The 26,129-nt window shown below is 46.1% G+C and overlaps 2 protein-coding genes across 5 annotated transcripts in view; both read right to left on the reverse strand.

Moving 5' to 3' along the window:
• Positions 1 to 1,902: 1,902 nt before the first annotated feature.
• On the reverse strand, positions 1,903 to 13,142 carry AKAP14 (A-kinase anchoring protein 14). 2 transcript variants are annotated; one of them, XM_060292638.1, is made up of 6 exons: positions 12,868 to 13,142; positions 10,232 to 10,359; positions 10,051 to 10,142; positions 5,354 to 5,533; positions 2,636 to 2,688; positions 1,903 to 2,097 (listed from the first exon to the last, which is right to left on the reverse strand). In XM_060292638.1, the coding sequence occupies exons 2-6, from the start codon at positions 10,347 to 10,349 to the stop codon at positions 1,908 to 1,910; spliced, it is 633 nt and encodes a 210-aa protein (XP_060148621.1). In that variant the 5' UTR covers positions 10,350 to 10,359; positions 12,868 to 13,142; the 3' UTR covers positions 1,903 to 1,907. The 2 variants fall into 2 exon arrangements, with proteins under 2 accessions (XP_060148621.1, XP_030705635.1); XM_030849775.2 differs by lacking the exon at positions 12,868 to 13,142 and having other exon boundaries at positions 10,232 to 10,583.
• Positions 13,143 to 17,457: 4,315 nt separating this feature from the next.
• The window catches only part of NDUFA1 (NADH:ubiquinone oxidoreductase subunit A1), a 45,075-nt gene continuing 36,403 nt past the window's right edge, over positions 17,458 to 26,129 (reverse strand). Inside the window, exons 1-3 of one of the 3 annotated variants that reach the window (XM_060292594.2) lie at positions 25,893 to 26,115; positions 24,761 to 24,850; positions 17,458 to 19,102 (exon numbers count right to left, since the gene is read on the reverse strand). In XM_060292594.2, the coding sequence (XP_060148577.1) occupies positions 18,785 to 19,102; positions 24,761 to 24,850; positions 25,893 to 25,994 (510 nt within the window). In that variant the 5' untranslated portion in view covers positions 25,995 to 26,115 and the 3' untranslated portion in view covers positions 17,458 to 18,784. Of the gene's footprint in view, positions 19,103 to 22,245; positions 22,399 to 24,760; positions 24,851 to 25,892; positions 26,116 to 26,129 lie in introns of those variants that run through there. The other 2 variants (XM_030849776.3, XM_060292595.2) reach the window with 2 other exon arrangements.

Here is a 26,129-nt window from a genome sequence, read left to right on the forward strand (position 1 = left end):
CCAGCAAGGATCTCATTCAGATTTGACAGAGAAATTAAAAGCTTTACAGACAAGCAAAAGCTGAGAGAGTTCAGCACCACCAAACCAGCTTTACAACAAATGCTAAAGGAACTTCTCTAGGCAAGAAACACAAGAGAAGGAAAAGACCTACAATAACGAACCCAAAACAATTAAGAAAATGGGAATAGGAACATACATACCGATAATTACCTTAAATGTAAATGGACTAAATGCTCCCACCAAAACACACAGATTGGCTGAATGGATACAAAAAGAAGACCCAGAGCTTCCCTGGTGGCGCAGTGGTTGAGAGTCCGCCTGCCGATGCAGGGGATACGGGTTCGTGCCCCAGTCCAAGAAGATTCCACATGCCGTGGAGCGTCTGGGCCCGTGAGCCATGGCTGCTACGCCTGCGCGTCCGGAGCCTGTGCTCCCCAACGGGAGAGGCCACAACAGTGAGAGGCCCGCATACCGCCAAAAAAAAAAAAAAATTTTCTTAGGAATTCCCTGGTGGTCCAGTGGTTAGGACTCGGCGTTTTTCACTGCCTAGGGCCCGGGTTCAATCCCTGGTTGGGGAACTAAGATCCCACAAGCTGCGCAGGTGGCCAAAAAATTTTTTTAAAATAAAAATTTTGTTCTCTAAGAACATTACTTTTTGTTACTGGTTCCTAGAGACTGAATGGGTTTGTTCTCTGATTTTCATTCAGTAGGCAAGGTAGTTTAAATGCAACAATTTTGTGATATATGAATATTGTGGATTTTCATTGGATTCTCCTGTCTCCTCCACAGAGTAGATACTCAACAAATGCTTGTTGAATAAATGAAAGAAAATATATTAATTTATTTCAGAACTTTATCATATCTTTCATCAAGTTTTTTTCAGGAAAGATCTGCCAAAGAATAGCTTCAGTAGCATGTTCTTTGGGAAAGAGGAGGGAAGAATAAAAGGGCTAAAAGTATTTTATTTTCAGCCTATTAGAGTTACTGCTTCAAACTGTGTTTTAGTCACCTGAGCCATAAGTCAAATGGGAGGGCTATTGTATTTGAAATATATTTTTTGTTCTCCAAGGAGACTTACCTAGTTTCCCCCCTCCTCACCTGTTGCTCTGATGAGATTTTCCCTCCTTTTTAATTTATTGCACAAATGCAGCAGTTAGAAAATAAGAAGAAAGAAAAATGACCCACAGTCTTACCCCATCAATTGTCTTTAGTATTCTGTGTTCCCTTCCAGTGCTTCTGTACATAAATACATATTCTGATGTACCTGTAAGTAATCACTCATAATTTTGTCTTTGGTGTTTTAAAACCTTGCAGCCAGGCAAGACAACCTCACAGGAATGGTAGGAACGATCTGGTGTGAGGATGGGAAGAAGACAAGAAATAGTAAGGGTGGCGATTGAACCTTCCCTGTTTCATTGCACCCAATCCTCAAGCCACCCTGGTGCCATCACAGTTGTGATGCTGTGCTGTGTCAGGCAGCGCACCCAGTTTCATAGTTTCAGAATGTATTGTTTAACAGTGAGGCTTAACTTGCAGTAAATAAAGGGGTCTGCGAGTAGGGAAACTCTTCAGACTGGTTATATTATGAGCTGTAGAACTGTTGCCATTTTTCTGTTCCCTAGTTGTGCCCATGAAAGAGGTGTGTCCAGGCTAGAGACTTAGGCTCAAATGGGGGAACAGGCAGCCAAGGACCAATCTCAGTTTGGTCTGACAGGTGAATTTTAGCAACTCCCTAAACTCAACTTTTGTACCTGTAAGACTGAGTGATGCAGACAGTGATGGGAAAAACCTTTTAGAAAATAGAAGACAACTTACTGGTTACTCTGCTAATGTGATGGAAGTTGCCAACTGGAAAATGAATGAATGCAAAGAAAACCAGTGCAGCTGGATTGTGTGCCACAAGTTTATTATTCAATACTATTCTGTGGTTCAATGTACAGTATTGTATTTTTAACACACTCCGATGAGAAATCTATTCCTAAAATATTCGGGAAGATTCTGACTCTGTTTAATTGGAAGATATTTGAATTCATTAAAATATATTTGCCCTCAATAATGTCCCTCAGGCATTTTTCTTGAAAGTGAGTCGTTCCTGGTCTGCAGAGGAAGAAAAACAAACACAACAGAAGCTTTTAAAATGAAACAAAACATTGAGCCAGGGATTGATTACCTGTTTACTCTGTTACATTTCTAGTGAGCAAAATGCCTTTTGTGGGTGGGGGACAAAGGTCGTCTCTGTTCCTTAGGCCCATTCAATAAAAGGCTTAATGAGTTTATATGTAAAGATTCTTTAAGAGAGAGCTGTACAAATAAAAGGAATTATTATATGTGAGTTAGTTCCATGTGACTGTGAAGTTTCACATAGAAACAGTAGACATGACCTACCTTGGCCCCACCCTACTCCAGCAACTAATCCTCACATTTATAATCACTGAAAAACGAGACACTAAAAATAAAAACAATTTTCTAGAACAAAGGCAGACTCCTACTTTCAGCCCATCTTAATGGAGTAGGTGGTCCAAAGAAGAAAAGTGACCATTACGTAAATTACCTGTGGCTGTGGGCCTGCTGGGCTCCTGGAGTGTGATGAGTTTTCCCACCACCCTTTTAAAGTAAGTCTCTAAATGTTCATTACCTGTGAACCACTGAATGGCTCTCAAAGACGTAAGAGACATCAATGGGTGTATCCTAAGAGAAAAAGACACCTGTCAGCCAAGACCAGTCACGGCAACTCATGATTCTTTCCATTGCTACAAGTGTCCATAAGTAGACTCCTCAATTTCTAGAATTCATTTTCCCTGTGAGTTGGAGGTCTGTAGGTAGTAGTTCTTTTTCACTCCAAACCTGTGTTCCCCAAAAGATCTTTTTGGCAACAAATACCTTAAGAGTATCCACAAAATTGAAAACAAGTCAAGAGAGGCTGTGCTCTCATTACTAGGAGCATGAGGAAGTCATGTGCCTTCTTTACGTGCTCCAGTTTCACTCAACCAACTTACCTCGTAAGGATGGCCTAAGAATGAAACCATATAGATGAACATGGTTCAAAAACATTTTAAAAGCAGCATAAAAATCTAGGTTGTAATGCCGTCTCAGTGGTCCCCATCCAGTGTCCCCTCCAAAATTATACTCGGAATTCTGAGCGAGAGCCAGGTTCCCAAGCCCTCTCTCTGTGTGGTCTCTTGTCATGGTCTCATTCACCTCCAGCAGCCTCACGTTCCGATCTTAGAGCTCGCCAGTTAGCAAGACAGCTGATGGCAGGATATATGACCAGGAGAAGTGAGAACTCACAGATTTTACCTCTTTAGATCACTCCAGGTTCCAAACTCTCCAACTAGGTAAGTTTGTACTAGGATAGGATGAATATAGGACATAGTTGGCTCACTGTGTGGTCATATATAAAGCCTTAGAGTCAGGCAGAGCCTCAAATAACTTTGAAAGGATGAAAGCAGAGGGGAAATAACATTTTTATGTCTGCTGTATTCCAGGCACTATGCTTGGTACCAACCCTGTCCTAAGGACCCTAGCCTTGGATTCATACATGTTATTTGGACTCCTTTCACACCAGCTATCAACATATTTCATATTCACGGTCGACCTAGTGGCTACAAGCAGTCATTCCTTCAAGTATTTATTGAGTGCCTGCTATTTACCAGGCTTTGTTTTACAGCAAGACAGAAATCCCTGCCTTCCTGAAGCTTACATTCTGGTGGGGGAGCAGGGTATAACAAGATAAGAAGTTACATAGAAGATCAGAAGGTGATAAAGTGCTATGGAGGGAAAGCAAAATCATGGGGGTGGGGTAGAAAGTGCAGTGGAGGAGGTGAGCCAGCAGGCTGTGCACGTACCTAGGGGACAGGGTTCCAGTCAAAGGGAACAGCAAGCGCAGAAGCCCTGAGGAGGGACAATACCTGGCTTATTTAAGGAGTGGCAAGATCAGAGTGGCTGGAGCAGGGTAAGTGAGGGGGAAGGAGTAACGGGAAAGTCGAAATAACAAGGAACCAGATCACACAAGGCCTGTAGGCCCTCATTACTCAAAGTATGGTCTGTGGACCTGCAGCATCAGCATCACCTGGGAGCTTCTTTGTAATGCAGAAGTTTGAGCCCCAGACCTGCTGAATCAGAATCTTCCTTTTAACAAGACCCCTGAGTAATTCACATGCACTTTGAAGTTTGAAAAGCATGTTGGAATGTTCAAAACAGACGCGTGACATAACTTCATTTTTCCAAGGCTCACTCGGCTGGCTGAAAAGAGACAGGATGTGGGTAAGGGTGGAAGCAGAGAGACTAGTTAGAAGCCTATTGAAATAACCTTGGTGAGAGATGATGGTGTCTTGGCCCAGGGTGGTAGAGGTGGAGTGGGAAGAAACGCTTGGATTCAGGGCCTTTTTTTTTTTTTAATTGTTTTTTGGCTGCGTTGCGTCTTCATTGCTGTGCGCGGCTTTCTCTAGTTGCAGCAAGCGGGGTCTACTCTTAGTTGCAGTGCGCGGGCTTCTCATGGCGGTAGCTTCTCTTGTTGTGGAGCATACGCTCTAGGTGTGCGGGCTTCAGTACTTGTGGCACGCGGGCTCAGTAGTTGTGGCTCACGGGCTCTAGAGCACAGGCTCAGTAGTTGTGGCGCACGGGCTTAGTTGTTCCGCGGCATGTGGGATCTTCCCGGACCAGGGCTCGAACCCGTGTCCCCTGCATTGGCAGGCAGATTCTTAACCACTGCGCCACCAGGGGAGTCCCGTCAGGGCCTATTTTTGAAGGTAGGACCAACAGGATTTCCTAATGGATGTGAGTGAAAAAGAAGAGTCAAGGATGACGCCAAGGATTTGGGCCATCAGCTGAGATGAGAAAGGCGCAGGTAGGTCGGACTTGGAAAGGCAAATCAGAAGTTCAGTTTTGGATACAATAAGTGAGATGTTTATTAAACATCCAAGTTGCAGAAATCTGGGCTGGAGATAGAAATTTGGGAATCATGAGCTAGAGGTGGCATTTAAAGCCAGGAGACTGGATAAGATCATCAAGGAGGTTAGGCTAGAGAAAAGATCCAAGGCCTGAGCTTTGGGACATTCCAACATGAAGAGGTTGGTGAGAGGAGGAGAGGCTAGTAGACCAGTAGAGAACGAATGGTCAGTGAGGCAGGAGGAAAACCAGGAGAGAATGTTGTTCTAGAAGCCAAATGGAATATTTCACGGAGGAGGGAGTGATCAGCTATGGCAAGTGCTGCAGATGGGCCAAGCGAGACGAGGACAGAAATATGACTGTTCTGTTTCACAAAGAAGGGGCCCATCAATGGCCTTGACAAGAGAAGTCTCTATTCTCGTCGAAGCCTCACCGAAGGGAACAGGGCAGAAAAGAAAGCGCTTACCGGAGGTTTGTTTGTGTTGATCTTGATGGTGAAGTAGACACTGGCACTGATTCGTGGTATGGGTCTCCGAGCAGTTGGGATGCTCCAGTGTACACAGTAGATGTAGTGGAAGCTGTGAATCACATCTTCCCTCTTTAAAAACTCTGTGTAGTGCACCCAGCGGCCGTGATACTTCCAGTGCTGTTTCATAGGAAAAAATAAAAAGCACACAAAGGAAGAAAAGCAGACTTGTGTTCAAGCTGTCTAGACGAAGGCAGCGCACAACAGTAGGGGTTACAGCCCTGCTTCTGGATCCATTTCTAACACTTTTGACTGGGATACAAACTACAGTCAACCCTCGCTTATCTCCACAGGTAGGGGAGAGAAAAGGTGGAGCTAAAATGTCAAATAAGTGAATAGTGCAGACATTGCTTGAGATTGGGCTTTGGAGCTCAGGGGCCCACGCTCAGTGTGTGTGTACATACACACCACACACACATACACGCTAACCTCCTTCCAGACCTTTTCTTGGAAGGCAACTTTGGTTAATTGGAAAATAATTAGAAAGTGCTTAGAACACGTGTTCTGCTCACTGTACTCCAGAAGACCTAAAGGTGTGACTAGAAAGTAAGGGGGCTGATTTCACAAGCTGTTTTGGAAAATCAGACTCAATTCATTGCAGCCCTAGGTGGTAGGTAAAATAAGGTCAGAAAAGGAATAGATCAGGCAGGGGATCATTCAGATCCCTCAGATCCCTTGGAGAAGCTTCCCCCTCCAAAGCACAGATCTTACTAACACCTATGGTCCGCACAAGGCATGATGTAGCCTTGAGTCTGAGCACCAGGCCTTGAATGCCAGAGGTGTTCAACAGGTTCAACAGAACACCGTTGCACTGGCTATTGGGGCACAGAAATCTTCCTAAAAAAGATCTGAATTAAGATGCAGGTCCACAGAAGGAAGGAAGTAGGATTGTCTAACAATCCCACTGATGTAGAGAGAGAGTTTGGGAGGAGATGGTAAAAAGACTTTAGGCCTTCCTTTAAAAAAAAAAAAATGTAGGCTGGCCTTCTGCCTCAGCTAACTTTATTTCAAACTTATACCCAATTGGCTGTTTCAGTTAGCCAGAGAGGAGCACCAGACCCTAGATTCCTTGAGATCAGTTCTGTGTCTTCTTACATAGATCATTTTCCCTTTCATTGAAGGAGTCTGACAGCCAACCCCATGAGGCCCGTTGGAGCATGTCTTTTTTTTCCCAACCTTTCTGTGTTACTTGATACTTTTTCAGGCCTAATGTTTAACCTGTCACACAATCACAGACTTTGTAGCATTGGAGTGGTCCCTAAAGATCATCTAACAAGGCCCCTCACTTTGCAGATGAGGATCCTGGGGCCTAGAAATAGGAAGGGACAATCCCACACAACAGCTGGGACCCAGGCTCCCGAGCAGCCAGCTCGGAGGGCTCCCGAGCAGTGCTCTCTCCACCCCATCAGATGTCTCAGTTCTAGGATTTTCTAAAGCAGCCTTAGACGCAGTAAATTCAGCTATCTCCATCAGGCCACTCTCTTCCCATTTTTATCTCTGTGCAGTGAGTGTGTGTTATCCCATGTTTTATCATTTTTACATAACATTGCTTCATATACTCACTTCCAGGAAGCAGTATCTCATTGTGCTACTCTACCATGGATGGCTTAGCCAATTACATATTACTGGACACTCAAAATCAACAGGCACCTGGAAGTATATGCACAAAACTGTTATCGATGATAAGTGACATTTGAGGGAGTAGATCTGGGAACTTTCATTTTCTACTTTGTGTCTTTTTGCTCAGAGTTTTTTTTTTAATAATGATGTCTTATTGTAAAAATATTTTAAGTATGGTGATAGGCATGGGGGATTTTCCAGTTTTTCTTATATTAAGAACTTATTTGTATATTCTTGTTGCAAGATTGCATTCCTGAAGAAAATTAACCAATTATTATGCCCACTGGCAATGTATAAGTGCATCAGTTCCTCCCCACAAACACACAAGCCTTGTGATACCAGATTTAATCATTCTTTTTTTTGGGGGGGGGGCTGCACCGCATGGCATGCGGGATCTTAGTTCCCAAGGGATTGAACCCGTGCCCCATTTCACATTGCAATGCCTTAAAATCTTTTGAATTTGCATTTTTCATTGATAGTAAACTGCATTATTTCTGTCATCAAAAAGTACTTTTCCTGTTAAGGTGGAAGAAGTATATCAGACAGACCTATGATCAAAACTTCATTTTGCTGGTTAATCAGAAAGACTTTGGGGCTTCCCTGGTGGCGCAGTGGCTGAGAGTCCGCCTGCCGATGCAGGGGACACGGTTTCGTGCCCCGGTCCGGGAAGATCCCACATGCCGCGGAGCAGCTGGGCCCGTGAGCCATGGCCGCTGAGCCTGCGCATCCGGAGCCTGTGCTCCGCAACGGGAGAGGCCAAAACAGTGAGAGGCCCGCATACCGCAAAAAAAAAAAAAGAAAGAAAGACTTTGAACAAATTGCCCAACCTCTCTGAGCCTCAAGATTCGTCATCTGTAAAATGGGTACACTGAGGTACCTATACACAGGTTTGTTGTGAGGATTAAATGAGATAATGCATGTGAAGTGCTTAGTGGTGCTTGGCACATAGCAGTGCTCACTCAGGAAATGGTAACTCCTAATTTGCTGTCCCCTGGTGTATGGTGGACTCTGGGAAATCTGCAATAGGCTTGAGAAAGTTCTCCATCAGAAATGCCTAGCACTTAGATGATAGACTTCACTTCTAGGGCTTGCTGCATTAGTGGGGCTGGGAACAGGGTGATTTTATGTCAGGAGTTATATAGAGCTTTTACCTTTTCCATCACCTTCTACTTTCTAATTTTCTGTGTCCTCACAACAGCCCTTGACTTAGCTTTTCATCTGTGAAGAATAATGGTATGGAGAGAATAAATCTGTTCATGTATTCAACACATATTTATAGAACATCCTCTATGTACCTGACCTTTCTAAGGCCTGGGGACAGAGCAATGAACAAAAGTCTCTGCCCTCATGGATCATGTGGTCTGGTGATGGAAAAAAGGCAATAGTGTAAATAAAATCTGATATCATAGGTAGAGGTAAGTGCTAATGGAAAAAAAAAATAAGAGGAGAGATGGGTGCAATTTTAGATGAGGTGGCCAGGAAATGCCTCAGTGAGCAAAAGGCGTCCTAACAAAGACCTGAAGAGAGGGAAAGTGCGAACGATGAGAGTAGATCTCAGGCAAGAGGGTTCCAGCAGAGGGAACAGCAAGTGCAAAGGCCCTGAGGTGGGAGCATGCCTGGCAGTTGAACAGCAAGGAGGCAAGTATGGCTGGAGTGAGGAAGGTGAATGGGGAGAAGGTGGTGGGTGATGGAGTCTGAGCAGTCAGTTGGGAGGAAGTGGGGATGGAGACTCAGATTATGTCGGGCCCTATAGGCCACTGTCCGGACTGACCTTTGCCTTTTACTCAGAACCAGTAGGATCTGCAGGGGAACATTTTCCTGCTTGTTCTGTGTCCAATTTCAGTCTGATTCACAGACTTTGGGTGCAGCAGGCAGTCACTTTTGCCCCAACCCAAATGGGAGATGTGCTCCAGAGCAGGAAGGCCCAAGAGTAACTAGTACTTTGCACCGTTTCTCTTCACTGTGCTCTTGATACCCCTTGCAATGGCAATGGCGAGCCGTGCCGCAATCACGGATGGAGGGTGTGGAGCCAGGAACCCCTGACCTTTTTCCTCCTTCCCACCTGACCAAGCCTTCCTGGGCCTGGGAAAGTGCCCTTAGGGTGGAAGGCTTGGATGGGCTGAGCAGAGGAACAGAGACAGCTGGAGACTTCTCCCAGGCTGGGGGAGTTTGCCTCCACCAATTTCAACTGGTTTCTCTTCTAAGGAAATACAGTGAGTGGGGATTTCAGGCCATTCTTCTTCATCCACCCCGCCCGTTATGCAAAGCCACCCAGGGCCTTCTCCCCAGAGCTGCTGGGATAAGCCACACAAATAGGTCAGAGCCAGGACCAGGAGGAAAAAGAAAAGAAATTCATGAGCATGTGCATCTGACTGTACAGTGAATACATTCCAAAGCTAAATCAAAAAGACTCGTGATCTGTGTGCATCCCCTCTGTTAATATGAGAACTCTAAAGCTGGGGCTGGAGAACCCCTGTTTTAGAGGGGCATCTCCCTCCTTAGGCCACTAGGCCCCCATTTAGAGCAGCAGCATGGGGAAATTGCTTAGCTGAGAATATCCGATTTTCCTAGGGAAGTGTACGGTGAGGAAGATACAAACACTGGAAAATACAATTGGCTTTTCACCTTCAAAGACTATCCCATCTTGACTTTGCAACCCAGATGAGGACAGTTTTTACTTATTCAGGTCGCCTGTGATATCATTGCTTAGGCTTCCTAGAAGGACTTCCACTTTGCATCAAACAGGAGCCTTTTTTTTTTTTTGCGGTACATGGGCCTCTCACTGTTGTGGCCTCTCCCGTTGCAGAGCCCAGGCTCCGGACGCGCAGGCCCAGCGGCCATGGCTCACGTGCCCAACCACTCCGTAGCATGAGGGATCTTTCCGGACCGGGGCACGAACCCGTGTCCCCTGCATCGGCAGGCGGCCTCTCAACCACTGCGCCACCAGGGAAGCCCAAACAGGAGCCTTTTAATTGTTCTTCCCCTTTGTGCTGAGCTGGAGTGGTCAACGGACTTACCGAAACGAAATCCTCAATTTGTTTACGGCCCCTTTCTTCTGTGAATTCACCCTGTGTGATCCAGTCGATATTTTTGATGGGCTTTTTGGCTTCTGCAAACAAGGTATGAGTTTATTAGTTGCCTCCTAGTGTGCTGTTACATAATGAGACCATCCTTTACGCACCCCAACAGCACTACTACCTTCCACGAACTTGATAGCAGCAGCGATGACATTCTTGGCTACAGCTAGAGCTAGTTCAGTTACATTTTGAGTGTCTTCTGTATCCATCATCTGGCTTGTAGGGACCTTTATCCACATCTACTTCCTTCTGAAATTTGACATTTTTAGTCACATTCATTTTCTTTTGGCTTGGAAAAAAACTCAAAAAGTTACTTTTTGCGTGTGTGTGTGTGTGTGTGTGTGCACGCGCGCACGTGTGTACACTCTCGTCTAAGTACAGACTATCTCTTGAAGAATCATAAGACACAGGAAATGGTGTTGAGGTCCATATTCCTGAAAACCAAGGATTTGCCAATTCTCATAACCATGAAGACTTCAGCAAGACATAGCCGAATGATTCCTAACTTCCTTAGAGTTCTAACAATATTGATTTCCAGTTGAGTCTTTCTTAGAACTTCAACCCCTGCTTTAGGCCACTGAGGGCACGCGACTCTTTAAAAAAGTGTATCAAAATGATTAGAGGCAGTACAGTATAGGAGAGGTTCGTTTTTCAGGTTTTTTTCTCTTGGATTTTCCAGGTATACAATTATCCGCCGGAAACTATCATTTTTTATCTCTTTTCCTATAATATATGTGTTAGCTTTGGGTAACACTTACAGAAAAATGGAAGTGAAAGTGGAGATGGTGAGCCTGCTTCTTTTGCGTCGGGCTTCAGTGTGTGTGCTTTCTGGTGTCACACCAGTAAGTATGATGCTGGCTCATGGCTTGAGATTTATTCAGAAAACATTTGTCTGCTCCTATTTTAGTAAGATGTTTATAAGTGATAACTAAAATTTTCCAAATGCTTTTAGCATTTGTTGAGACTGTGGAGATTAGAGTTATCAGGGCTGTGAAGGGTTCATCACAGAGCTAGAAGTCTTTGCACGTTTTCCATCTTTTTCCCTTGAGTCTTGGATTCCTTCTTTCCCTGCTATACTGAAGTCTCCTCACGGAGGAGTAGTCACTCACTTCTAGTGCCAGTTATAAATCCCTTGTAGGCAATCCCTGCATGGTGGGCCCTGCGTGAAAGTGGCTCGCTCACTCCCAGGGGAGCTATTTATTTTTGTAAAAATAGCAACTCCCAATTTGGGGTGTTTAATGGGCCTCGTTCCATTTAGCTCTTAGCACAGCGCTGTGAGATCATGGCTGGAGACCTTCCCTGTGCCCTTCCAGGCCCACTCTCCCCACCTCCCCCACTCTCTGCCCTGGAACGCTGACCTGCTGGGACTGCAGCAGTGGGCTCTCCCATGCCCTCTGGCTGAAGGGAGAAGAGTGTATTCACCGGGGTTCTCCGCCTCCAGGGTCACCTGTGGCTGGCTGAGTGGAGGAGGTGTCCATCTGTCCTGGGGCAGCTTGCTCACAACTTGTCAGTCTGGTGAGGGTAACCTTCCTCTCCCCTCAACCCCATGGCCCCACTGTTACCAGCCCCTCCTTTCCCTACCCTCTGCTCACACCTTTGTAAATATTCCCTTTACTTAACACTTCTCCACCTCTCCTATTTTCTATATGCCAACAATTTCCTGCTGGGGCCCTGAGTCATAAAGAGAGGGACTCCTGTTACCATGTGAGATGAGGAAGCCAAGCTCACACCAGACCATCCGGCTCCACAGCCTGTGCTCTTAATCACCCCACTCTCCTCCCTCCAAGGTTCACAAAGAGTCCTGGGGCCCTGATCTCACATTTCCGTCTGCCGTCCAGAATGTGCGCACTCTCTTTCTGCGAGCCTCTTTCAAGAAGGGTCACCCTTTGTTCCCTTTCTGGACATCACGGGTCCCAAGGTGTGGTGAGTGCTGTACAAAGCAACCCCAGTTCCCCTGGCCGTCAGGCCAGAAATGGTGTGAACAGCCTTTAAACATTCTGGGAATAATACTGACTCGTGTTCATTTGGGTTTCATGTCAGCATTTTAAGCTCGTTTGCCTCTGCCTCAGTTCCCTGTTGCTGCAACTGGTGGACAGCGTCATCCTCTGGAGGAAAGTGGAATCTTCTCAGGCTGCCCATCCCAGAGTGAGGAGGACCTGAAGGGTGGCGGTAAGGGTGTCTGGAGGCCCTTAGCTCTAGAGAACTAGCTCTCCCCAGCCCAAGGCCCATGCCAATTTGGCCAAAGCAATTTGCCGTAAACTCTATAGTTAGACAATAGTTTTTTGGTAAATTGGTAAATTCGGTAGGCTTTGGTGAGTTAACCATACAGCAACGTGATCCTTCAGAAAATGGCCCATTTGGCTACTTGGCCATTCAGCGACTTGGCTTTCAGCAAACTGCTTCTTGACAAATTGACTGGAAACCAAATCTGTGCCCTTCGACACCTAGCAAATGAGGTAGGGGCCTTGTCTATGGAAGGACCCAGGGTGCCCTGTGCTCCAGTGGCAGAGGGAAAGGGGGGAGCAGGGCTCAGCAAAGTTCAGATGTTACCCTCACACATCTGTGGGCACCAGTCTAAAGCATCCCTCCAACCTGCCTCTCTTAGTTCTTTTTCTCCCCTTCCCTTCCTAATGAGAGGCCAGATGGGCAAAATGGGTGTGAAGGGCCAGGGCCAAATTTGTGGTCTGAGCAATGAATGGGGAGAACAATTGCAGGTCCTTTTTGTGGAACCCTCCCACCCTTAATAACCCTCGATACCTGAGTGACCAGATCCTTGTCTGGAACAGTAGTAGCCCGGGAAGCCTCAGAAAGTCTCTGGGCAGCTTTTCCCCAGGATTCCCAGCCAGAATGTTTACACGTGCTGCCAAGGCAACACCAATTTCAACCAATGGGAAGTAAAGCCCAAATGTCTGACTGCTTCTGTTAGTGAGAGAGGGGGATAGTCAGTCACAGCAACAATCTGACCTGCAAAGCAGGACCAAGCTGTCCTGTCCACACCCAGCTTCTCCCCAGCAGATGGGCTCGCAGGGCTGTGCCAGGAGGAATAGTAAACCTGCAGCTGGTATGTACTGGGGGTCCTTATTATGTGCCAGTCACCGTGGGAAGGGCTTATTTACTCCTCACAATAGCCCCATTAGGTAGGTGTCAGTGCTTTCATTACAGTCGAACAGAGGCACAGAGAGTATTAAACAAGTTGCCCCAAACTCAAACCCAGAGCTGTCCAACTTCACTGAGCTTTTACGTATTTATCCCCAAATTCTGAGGTTAGAGTCTCCCTTGTGTGCTTGATTTTTTTTCAAAGATGTCTTTTATGAATCAAGGGTGAGCTTATATTGTAATGGTTATCAGCACAGACCCAGGGACAATTTACTTAACGTTTCTTAGTTTCTTTGTCTATAAAACGGGGATAACAGTGCCTATGGAATAGGGTTCTTTATGAGGATTAAATCAGATAATTCACGTAAAGACTGAGAACAGTGCTTGGTACATCATAGCCTCTCTCTATGATGGTTAGGTATTATTTCTAGTAGTATTAATAGTAGTAGTAGTAGTATAAATAGTGTTCTTTTAAATGGTGAAATCAAAAGTCACTGGCCCTGTGTTAGAACCCAGTTTTATTTTATTAATTCTCTTAATCCATGAAAGCCCTAAGTCTCAGAACCCCTGCCCTTAACCACTGTGCTTTATATATGGAGTGGTTGGTTTCTTACCATAAGACAGTTGGTCTCAATCCCAATAAAGAAAGGAAAGTGCTTTGCTAAGTGTCCTCTTTATCCAGGATGAAATGCTGAGCTCACTGCGTGGAAGACACACACAGATACAGGACCCCCACACAGAGACTGCTGAGATGGTTGTAGTGAGGTAGGGATGGACTGGGGATGGCCTGGGGTGGGAGGTACTGTGGCTTAGATGGAGGAACTCGGACTCTGATCACAGACAGGATTTCAAACCCCAGCTCTGCCATGCACTGGCTTTGTGACTTCAGGCGGGTTGTTTCACCTCTCTGAGCTTCACGTGTACAATAGGGATCTTGATAGGCATCACTTCACAAGGCTGATAAGAAGATGAAAGGAAGCGATTCATGCAGAGCGCTCAAAACAAGGACAGGCACACTCTAAGTGCTGTTGACTGGAGCAAAGAAAAGCACAACCTAAAAGTTTTAAGTTCTGTTTTATTCAGGGACCTTACTGAGGACTACAGCCCATGAGACAGCCTCTCAGAGAGCTCTGAGGAACCATTCCGAAGAGGTAAGGGAGGAGCCACGATATATAGGAGTTTTTGCTGAAAAAAAAAATGTTGTCAAACATCAAACGATTATTGCTAATCACAAAAAACATCTCAAGTTCATGACTTTAGTGCTTTTCTCTGTATGTGAAGATGCCAGAGTCTGGGCTCATTGAAATCATTCCTTAGATATGCACCTTAACTATCTATAGCCAGTATCCCGTTTTTCTCCTTTCTGAATTCCCCTCAGGGTGCACCATGTTGGGCTGGGGGTGCAGCTGCAGTGGCCCCTGGCCTGATGGCGGGCAACATTGTTTGTTTACTAGAATGGCAGGCGACTTTCTTTGTCCACAGTGCCCAATAACCATTAGGTACCACAGTCATGACGATGAAGAGACAAACCATAACGGGGAGAATCAAAAAGTACAGCAGGGGCTTCCCTGGTGGCGCAGTGGTTGAGAGTCCGCCTGCCAATGCAGGGGACACGGGTTCGTGCCCCGGTCCGGGAAGATCCCACGTGCCGCGGAGCGGCTGGGCCCGTGAGCCATGGCCGCTGAGCCTGCGCGTCCGGAGCCTGTGCTCCGCAACGGGAGAGGCCACAACAGTGAGAGGCCCACGTACCGCAAAAAAAAAAAAAAAAAAAAAAAAAGTACAGCAGTCAGAAAGAGCCGGTCACTTCCCCAAAGCTAGGAGAACGTGCCTAGGATAACAGGGGCGGGTGTGTCTTGAGCTCTCACTGTTTAGGCTTGATGCCCAGCAGCCAAAGCAGGAGGAGGACTCGTGTGGACACTGCCCTTGGTGAGCCCACAGGCTCCTGATCTACGAAAATGACTGATGATAAGGACTGGCGTCAGTTCTGTTTGCTGATCTGACTCCTACAAGGTCCATCAGACCAACTGCCATGAACCTTCTAGTGCCATAACAGGCCCTGGTCCACACCCTGTCCTCCTCCTGGGTTCCCTGGGGGAAAGAGGGGAAACTGGAAACACTAGGCCCTACGTAGATGCATTCCAAAAGAGCAGAGCTCCAGCCTCCTGCATGCCAAGCTTTTGTGGGCAGGGGCAGCAAGACCTCTCCTAAGAAGCCCTGGGGCCATTGGTGCGAGGCCCAGCGTGAGGACCTGGCCTGGAAGGGCGGGCAGTGGGATTCTTAATTGCCCGGAGGAGAGAGACTTGCAGGCCAGCGATGAGAAACTCCTAGAAGACAAAGTGTTTGCGTGGGGGAGCCAGGAGAGATTTCCCAGACGATTAGAAAGGCTCCTCTTTGAAGCAGGAGCTGCAAGTGGGTGGGCCAGAACTTGACCTCCTACCCCCAGCCAGGCCGCTCACTGAAGCGACAAATTCTGGCCTCCAGGCTGTCCAGGTTGAGAGGGCTTTTGAACTCTCAGGCAGCACTGAGGACAGGTTCTTCCAAAGCATGCCCTCCTCCGGTGCCTCCTTCCCGGCACAGCTGAGTGTGGAGAAGTGGCACAGAGCCCGGAGCGGCGCAGGTGGGGCCCGAGGACGGGAGGAGGAAATAAGCCTCGGCAGCCGCTCTCCAACACACACGGCGCCTGGTCCAGCCTGGCCCCTGCAAGAAGGTGGAGGCTGCGTGCAAAGATGTGCCCCGCGGACCCAGACCCGCCACGAAGCCCTTCCAGACCCTCACGGCAGCCCGGTGAGTGCGCGGAGCATGCCCGGTCCGCTTCAGGGAGACCATCGACACACGGGGTCAGACGGGGTCAGACGTGTGAGCCCGCCTCCCGGGCTTCCTTCCTTCTGCCAGGGGAGGGAGAGGGCAGGGGCCTCACTTGCCCCCCCGCATATGGGAAGTGGGGCGAATTTGTACCCAGGATGCGGTGCTCACTAGAGCGAGGAGTTGCTTCCGTCGCTGTCAGCTCCTTCCTGAATTGAGGGCAGTTGGGGGGTGCTGGCAGGGGCGATTGACGTCAGCGCACGAGGAAGGAGGCCACACCTTGGGCCTTGGATTCTATTCTTTCCCACCTGTAGCCCTTCAGTCATGTCAGTTCCCTCCCAGTTCCTGCTCTCGCCTCCTCTTGTACCCTCATGCTCACCCCGTCACCCCCTTCCCTTATTTATCTTCTTACTCTCCCACCCCGCCTTTCCTCCTCCCTGCCTATGTCCAGCAGGGCTGTCAGTTCTCAGCGATGAAGCTCGGGCTAAATGCTGACGTTCTCCTGTCAGGTGAGCCCAGTCAGCCAGCACATATCTTCTAAGTACTGCAAAGTGGACAGGTGGCAGGACAGGTGGCAGGCAAAGTGGACAGGTGAAGTGAAGCTGAGTGAGACAAGGTTCCCACCCTCAATGCACCTACAATGTAGTTGGGAAGATAAGGTGTGCTCACGTGAAAAGAGAACCAGTGAGTCAAATGTAGCAAGCTATCTTGGGTTGGGGCAGGTTCTAAGTGTGTGGCAGAGTGACCTCACTTCCAGTCTAAAAGGCCACCAGACTGTCCCGAGAAGGGAGAGGAGGTGGTAGGAGCCCAGGGCCTTTCCTAAACTGAGGCCCATTCTCCATCCATAAAGGCCACACAGCCTGAGTACTGTACTGTGCCAGTCAGTCCCAGGTTGGGTGGATCCCTGACAGTCATGATGTCATGAAGACCACTCAGAACGTTCCAGCTTGAGCATATGCAGGTCTGCCATAGGGCGAGTGCCTCACTGAACAGTGCCATGCTCAGAACACAAGTACTGTGGCAGAGCTGTTCCCGGATGGCTGGACTTTCGATGGTGATGCCTTGATGTTCTGTTCCACGGTCATAACCACACTGGGCTGCCCCCAACAGACACCGGATGAAAACTCCAGAGTTGCCCTAGAGACCTGACCCACCTTGCCCCAAAGACCAGGCTCTTAGAGATGAGAGACCGGAGTGGGCTTCTGGGGGCCTGTGCTGTTTTCTGGCCTCTAGAAACAAAGGGTATTAAACCTAGAAAGAAAAAAATCTGTCTGCTAAGTGAAAGAGACCCTCTCCAGCCGTGCAGTAGGTGGCACGCACGGGGACAGGCAGGTATACCAAAGAAACTCCTAAACACACGGGAAAGATTCTTGTTTTCTTGGGGGCAGCGATGCTCAGTGTTTCCATTGTCTTCCCTTTTTTCCTATTGCCTTTGGTATTACAGTCCTTTAGGGTCATAACTGAAATTGCATACTTGTTTGTCAATTTTATTACCTGACTACACTCTAGCCCATATATCATAATTGGTTTCTCCATGTTTTCTGGAACTTAGGAAGACGCCTGCCAAGAAACAGAACAACAGATGAAACAAAATGTGTTCAAACTAGTAAAGCACCAGTTACATGGGTTTACACAAGTAAGATCTGCTAGGCCATTTTCTCAGTGATGCCCTGAAAAGAACACTTAGGTCTTTAGTTGTCAATCAAGATTTGCGGAAATCCCAAAAGCAGTGACTTGGCTCCGCACTGCTAAAGAGACTTTGCGGGTGGGAGAGGTATATTATGCCCAACAGCATCAGACACAGAGGGTACACAAATAGGCCAAAGAAACCTTTAACAATTAAAGATTATGCAAACATAGCATTGGATTTATTCCTTACAGAAATTTCCTCATCTTTTATCAACAGTGCCCCATATGTGAAGGTCATAAGAACATTCTGAACCCCTCAGGGTCTAGCTCAGGCTCTACTCCAGCTTCATGTGGGAAGCAAAGGAAGAGCACATCCCAAAAGAATATTCCCGAGTATGCAAACCTCAGAGATGAAATATTGGGTCAGGGGTGTGTGGATGAGGTGGGGTGGAGGAAGGCAGCATTACACAAGCACACGGGGACCCAAACCAAGAAGCTGAACGCCAGTGTCTTTAGATACGTAAAATCTGCATCGACATACTTGGGAAAGAAAAACCTCGATAACCGTTCTGTGTGTCTCATGTGTCACAAAAGTGTAGTAGAATCATTTGAGTTCTCAGGTCACAAAAGTATCAGGGTGATATGAAATCTTGAAAACCAAGTGGTGTTTAACTCTCTACCCTCCTCCCATCCAAAGGCTCCCTGTTGAGGACGGCCAGCTTCAGTCCCATCCGGTCACCACCTTCTCCTAGAACAGAGCAGGCCGCGTCTGCCGAGAGGGGTAACTGGGCACTCGGTCCTCACGGTGGCAAGAAACTGCATTTTCCTCTCTGCTCTCAGAACACACCTTTAGAGCAATGCGTGTCCTTATAGAGGTTAGTGCGGTCTGTTGTCTTTGTTGCGGTGTTCTGCGAATCCCTAGGTGTGATCACTCATTCTAAGAGAGGACCCAAGACTGCTGCCGCCACCTACACTTGGTTCCGCAGAGGGCCTGACGGTCCTCCTACCACGTTCAGGTAAGTGCCTTTGGGCGACCTGGGAGTGGACTGGACAGCTGTTCCAGGGGTGCTTGCAGCGCCAGCAGTGATCCCCTCCACAGGCACAGGGCTGCCCAGTTACAAACTACTCCACATACATGATGTCCTGACTATCTCAGATACCCAGGGACGTGTGCCGAGCGCGTATTATTTTCCCTTGGAAGATAGGAGGAGACCTGAGCCTCAGAGCAGTGAAGTGACTTGCGTGAGGTCACACAGCTAAAGGCGGCGAACCTCCTGATGTGCTGATTCCCCCAAAGTTCCGAGTCTCCACAGCCCTTCAGAAAAGAAACGGTTTGTTGTCTTCTCAACTTGAAGCACGTCACTCGCAGTGAGTTGGGATACATCCATGGGAAAACAAATGCCTCCAGGGATGAGATAAAGTTCAGGTTTACAAATGAGCCGAGAGAGAATCTGGGATCTGAACTCTAATGAACAGAGAACGAGGAACGAGAGGAAAAGGGGAATTACTCCCATAGACTCCTGACCTGAATAAGTAGGAATTTAAAAAAAAAAAAAAACAGCAACATTTCGGGACTTCCCTGGCGGTCCAGTGGTTAAGACTCCGAGCTTCCACTGCACGGGGCACGGGTTTGATCCCTGGTCGGGGAACTAAGATCCCGCAAGCCGTGCGAAAAAAAATAACACTTCCTGGCGTGTTGCTTGATGGAGACCCTGCTGCTTTCAGAATTTCTCGATCTCAGCAGTGTTGACGTCATGGGCTCCCTAAAACTGTCCTGGGAGGGGCTGGCCCCTGCACTGTAGGCTCTACCCACTAGATGTCAGTAGCACCTCACCCGACTCCCCACGTGACGGTGAAAACGTCTCCAAACTTGGCAAAAGTGAAGCACGTCTTTAAGTCCGTGCTCTGCAGAGCAGCCCGGCAGATGGATGCACGTCCCCACCTCACTCTCCTGCTTGCCGCCCCCAGAGGTTTCCAGCTGCCCTGGACAAAGTCTGACACCCAAGGGAGACGGGCCAGGCCCTTGGTGTTCTGGGCCCTGCCAGCCTCTCTGCTTCCTCTTCCCTCTCCTTCCTGCCTCACTCTTTGCTCTAGTTCTGCACAATACTTGCGGCTCTTTCCCACACAGCCACGCTAGTTTGTGTCCTCACACTCGCGCTGCTTTCTCGCCTCAGTTGCTTATCTCGTAAATGCTCCCCAACCTTCAAGACTTCGCTTGGTGTGGGCATCACCTGGAACTTACCTGAAGCCCTCTCCCTTCCCTCCATCTGAAGGTTGGGTCAGATCCCAGCTGTGTGCTCCCACAGCACCTTCTGCAGACCCCTGTCATAGCACTCACCACCCCATCCTATAACTGCCTTGCAGTCCTCCGGACTGAGCTCCAGAAGGGCGAGGCTGTCTTATTCAAATCTGGGGCACAGTACCTGGCATGTGGCATTCACTCAGCAGTGTTTATTGAAGTGAGCCACAAAGAACAGTTAAAAGTACACTAGGTTGGGAGTCTAGACACCAAGATTCTAGTCCCTGGTCTGCTACTAGCTAGCCAGGTGATGGCTTCCCATGGCTGAACCTTTGTTTCCTCATCTGAGGAATCAGAATTTGGACTAGATGTCTAAGGGTCCTTATAAGTTGGAATTGCTGATTCTAGAGTGTTGTCTTTTTTTTCATAAATATTTCATTTAAAAGTGTTTCCCAAAGGGCAGGGCCATCCTCTTCCAACCCCCTTCTGAATGTGTATGGCTTCCTCTAAACTTTTTCAAATTCTTTCCTACTATTTCATTTCACCCTAGAAATAATGAGGGCAGCCTGACAGATATAATTTCAAACAAGAACCATTCTTCCAAACAAGTGACATAAAGGTAAACTGTGTATCAAATGTTACCATCACAGAAGACAGAAGAACACGTGTTTGTATTTCTACATGCATAGAGACCCTTTGGGGTACTGTGACAGTGGGGCAGGTGCTGGGCAGGGGACTGGAACAAGTCTTTTCACTGAATACCTTATATTGTTGGATTTTTGAGCTATGTGAATACAGTATCTGTTTTAAAAGTTAAAGAATAAAGCCATATGTATAAAATTAGCTACAAGGATATATTGTACAGGACAGGGAATATAGCCAATATCTTATAATAACTATAAATGGAGAGTAACCTTTAAGAATTGTGACTTTGTTGTGTACCTGAAACTTATATAATACTGTACATCAACTATACTTTAATAAACATAAATAAAAAATAAAACCAAATGAATGGCATCGTTTACCAAGCATCCTTTCAACTGGCCTTAAAAGCAGGTGACCAATGGACCCTAGGTCAGCAGCCAGACCACATCTGTCATAGCTGCTGTAAGAAAACCCTTCTGGCTAACTGCACTTTCAAAAAATCAAGAGAAATGCAGGCTACAACGCACCACTATAGTCTTCTAGCTTCAAAGTGTGCATTTTAATCTGGTTTACTCCCTGGCAGTGGAGTATAAAAATAAGGCTAAATTTCATAGCAAGTGCCACAAAAAAGGGAGTGAAAAATTCGGACGCTAATGCTAAACCTGACCAACTGATTTTCTGTCACTTTGTAGCCCCTCGCTATACAGCCCTGACATTCATCTAAGGATGAATCCTCTAGTGGATGAGCCCTGCCTAGAGGTACAGTGGACAGAGAACAGACCTAAAAATCAATAGATTTAGTGACAAATTTGGTAATGTTGTCAGTAAGTCTCCTGTATTCCTATCTGTACTACCTGCCCTCTCTCTTCCTTTCCAGAGATAGTTCTCATAACAGTCAGCAAAATGAGCCCTGTGTAGCACTAAATAAAGACTAGAGGTTGTATTAAATTTGTAACCATGACCACAGCTTTCCTTAAACAGTTTCATCATCACAGGGTGGCACAATATACAGTATTCCTCTAAGTGGGACTGCCACCTCCTTCCTCTGTAAGCCCTGTCCTGTAAGATGAGGTCAATGGAAACTATACAGTGCAGGTGTGTTTAAGGTCACCAGCAGATCAAATGTTAAACTAAATAAAAGATGGGGATGACAAATAACTTAGTTTTCTCACCCAGACGTCCTGTGGTCACCTGGGGTGTTGATCTGTACACATGGAGTATCACCATCTTCACAGTAGTTACACCCTTTCAGATCTTCATATTATCTGAACATGCAATTCTTTATTTCAAATGGTCGGTACACTCATTTTAATAAACATAATCACTGTTGTTTCTGCTCTACACAGCAATCTAAAATAAAAATCAACACTTAAGTGAATACTATGTGCTGGATACAGAGTGCATGAAAGTTGAAGGTGCGGTCTGGAATTTTAAGCACATAGGATTCACCCAGAAAAGGAACTAGAAAAAAAACAAAGTACTACTTTTTCTGTATTCTCCTAGCAATCTCTGAAGAAACAATGGTTTTCAGTAATATTACAATAGCAGGAACTACCATTTGTGACACATTAGGCACCAGGCACAGTGATCGGCACTTGGTGTACATTATGTCTCTAATTTTACAAGCCTCAGTTGCCTTTAGTTTTTTTAAAGTGATAAGGCTACATTGGGTAGACTGCTTGATCTTGTGTAGTACCATTCTAAAAAGTAAAGAAAACCTCTGATTTTACTTTTTTGTTTTATTTTTATTACACACTACAAAATACACTGCATGCTACACAATACACTGCATAACCGTCTAGCAGGGGTAGATAAGCGTAACTGAGTTATTTTTCATCAATCAGGAAAATGCTTCCTTAATCAATGTTCTCCAAACCCTGAAAAACAGTTTAAAAAGGATGATGTGAGAATTCTGTTCCTGTCAAAGATGTACATGTACTATAACCTACAATGATTCCTATAACCTATAATGGCTCCTAATTTTCATTTTCTGACAGTAGCAAACATACCACTTTATATGAAAAGACAACCCCCCCTTCCACTTGCAATCAAGACTAAAGTAAAGCAACTATTTACCACCTGGATCCTTCTACAAAGCACCCTCAGCGTCAGAGGACAGTAAGGTAAATCCATTTTATAAAATAACAGCCAACATCAGGAAAGATATTATTAGCCCCATTCTACTTTTTTACAGGTGAAAAAAATGGAGGCTCAGAGAGATTTAAAGTCCCTCGTTTAAGTCAGTAAGGAAGCAGTAGAGCCAGAATTCAAGTTCAGGGACCCCCAACTCCAGAACTCTTGCCCTGTAAGCATGACACTATTCAGAAGACCACTCTATCTTACTCAGTTCACAACCAAATACTTCAGAAACAACAAAGTAAAAGAGTAATCAGTGATGACATTTCTTCCAGGTGTTAAAATAACACATTCCACGTATTCCGTTTCAATTGAAGGAAGAATCACCTTGAGAGAAATTAAAATTGCATAGTCCTAGGAGCCACCTTGTAAAAATCCTAATTCATTTGGTCCAGTCAGGGTCCTAGGAATCTGTATTTTATCTCACATGCCAGGTGATCCTGATGGCATACTTTTTTTTTCTTTTTTTTTGGCTGTGCGGCTTGCAGGATCTGAGTTCCCTAACCAGGGATCGAACCCGTGCCCCGTGTCCCTGCCCCTTGCAGTGGAAGCTCAGAGTCCTAACCACTGGACAGCCAAGGAATTCCTCCCCCACTCCCCCTTTTTTTGGTTATTCTTGAACCATACTTTGAGAAATACCACTCTAGATGAGTAGATATCTATCATCATGTTCATCAGATTAGATTCTCAAATATCACTATACTGAGAGGCAGATCACATAGGTTGAGTCCTTATACTATAATTTAATCACTCTGACCTTCTGTTTTCTAATCTATAAAATGGAATTAATATTTACCTAGATTTGCTGTGAAGGGTGAATCAGCAAGGAGAAAGTATAAAATAGTAAAATTTTTACAAGAATAATGAGGATGAACTCCTACAATATATAAGAACATACTATTAAGTTGAACCATATGAAAATGCTACTGCTTGGCCATTTTTTGTTTGTTTGTTTGTTTGCGGTACGCGGGCCTCTCACCGCTGTGGCCCCTCCCATTGCAGAGCACAGGCTCCGGACGCGCAGGCCCAGCAGCCACGGCCCACGGGCCCAGCCGCTCCGCGGCACGTGGGATCCTCCTGGACTGGGGCACGAACCCGCGACCCCTGCATCGGCAGGCGCACTCCCAACCACTGCACCACCAGGGAAGCCCTGCTTGGCCATTTTTGACCCACAAAAACAGCAGTTTCATATGATTCAATCAAATAAAAAATTATAGTAATTCTTTAATGTACTGGTGCAGGAACTGGCAAACCAATGGAGTATAGAAGAGTGCATTCATGAAACAGACCCATGTGTATATGGAAATTTAGTTTACTAGAGTGGTATTTCAAATAAAAAATGGACTTTTCCATATGTAGATAACTGTGACAACTGGCTGTTTCTTGGAGAAAACTAAAGTTAAATCCTTGCTTCACATTATACCCCAAAATGACCTGTAGACAGGTCAGAGCACTAAATGTAAAAAAGACTTTAATGGTATTTGGAGAAACTGTAGAAATATATTTTTAGAATCTTGGGTACAAAAGTCATTTGTAAACAAGATATAAAACCCAAAATCCAGAACGATAAAAATATGATAAACTGAACATCAAGATTAAAAACTATCTGATCAGCTCGGTGCTTTGTGACCACCTAGAGGGGTGGGATAGGGAGGGTGGGAGGGAAGGAGATGCAAGAGGGAAGAGACATGGGAACATATGTATAACTGATTCACTTTGTTATAAAGCAGAAACTAACACACCATTGTAAAGCAATTATACTCCAATAAAGACGTTAAAAAAAAAACTATCTGATGAAAGCCACCATAAAGTAAAAAAGACAGCAGACTGAGAAAAATATTTGCCACATATAAAAGAGACAAAAGATTAATATCTGTAATATACATATAAGAAGCCTTATAAATCAAAAAGAAAAAGACAACAGAACAAGAAAGGATATAGGCAGATGATCCACATAATAAGAAATGCAAAGGATCATTAAATATGTAAAAGACAGTGCTATTTTAGTTTGCATTTTCCCAGTCTGCTGTAAGACCTTTGGCAAAACATTAACCAGAATGCACCTCAACCCTGACAGATGGGCTAGCGTCAGAGCCATCTTACCTTTGATACATAGTAACGATTAACTCCAGAGATGCGCCTATCTCTTTCCATCAAATTCCACTGATATGAATAATGGGCAACCCTTTTTTCCTACAATTAAAAGAAATTGTTATTGTAGTTTACAAAGATGAGTGACCCAATAGAGGGATATTTATAAGTGACATTCCAGAAAAATGGAATCACTGATATAAAAACCAAATTAACAATATAAGACCAGAATCCTAAATAAAATCGGACCACTAAACTTTAGAGCTAAGATGGTAACCATGAGTTCTTACACTTTCTATTTTAACCAGCATCATTTTTTTTCTTTCCTCCTTTCTTTTTTTTTTTTAAAGTCATGACTACTTGTTCCCTTTGGGGACCCTAGTGAGAAGAAACGACAGTGGTAGATCACAAGTGAAAGACAATCACAAAACCAGAAAGTAAGTACATTTATACTCTGAGATAATGTGAAGGACTAATTAGAGAGGAAAATCACAAATCCTAATGTGAAAAACAGGAGCATGACCTAAGTTCCTAAAGGCTTGCAAGAGAAAGTGGGAGGATAAAAAAATGTCAAGGTAAAAAAAACCTAATTAAGGGGAATTTCCTGGAGGTCCAGTGGTTCGGACTGGGCACTTTCACTGCCCGAGCGGGGTTCAACCCCTGGTCGGGGAACTGAGATCCCGAAAGCCGTGCGGCGCAGCCAAAAACAAAACAAAGGCTAGAAAAAAGTGAAAAACATGAAGATACCAAGATATGGATGCGAGAAATTAAAACCAAAATCCAGCAAGAAAGGAGACCAAAGGTCAGATGGAGTGGGGCCAAGACTAATCGACGCCTCTCTCCTCTGCCTAGCAGTTTGGACCTACCTCTTTCAATCTCCTATCTTTCCAGCCCCCAAAACTCTACTCCGCCCTCCTGCCCACGCTTCACCTAGCAGCCAGCTGTTTCTTGCTAAAGTAGAATACGGTTCCCGTCGGCTTCGTTCCACAAGCCTCTGCTTTTAGGCAATAAAAAGAAAAAGGGCCGATCTCGGTATTCCCCATCTCGGAGAGACGCTCCGGGTTCTAATGGGTTCCCGACCCCACCGCCCATTTCGTAACGCCAGCCGGTGGAGTCAGCCGCCGGGCCGGAGAAGCCGCCTTACCTTGCCCCCGTTAGTGAACCTGTGGATGCGTGCAGTGGCCATTCCCGGGATGAATAAGCACACGGCCATGACGGCGATCCCGGGGAGAATCTCGAACCACATCGCGACACCGTTACCAAGGCCAAACACTTCCTTCCACGCTCCTTAAAGGTGACCCGGCTTCAATCCCTTTCCCGTAACTTCCGCGGCAGCGAACGAGCGGGGCGGAGTCATGTACGCGGAGGAAGCTACGGAGCG

Source organism: Globicephala melas, chromosome X (genome assembly GCF_963455315.2).
Source record: "Globicephala melas chromosome X, mGloMel1.2, whole genome shotgun sequence".
Classification (NCBI taxonomy): domain Eukaryota; kingdom Metazoa; phylum Chordata; class Mammalia; order Artiodactyla; family Delphinidae; genus Globicephala; species Globicephala melas.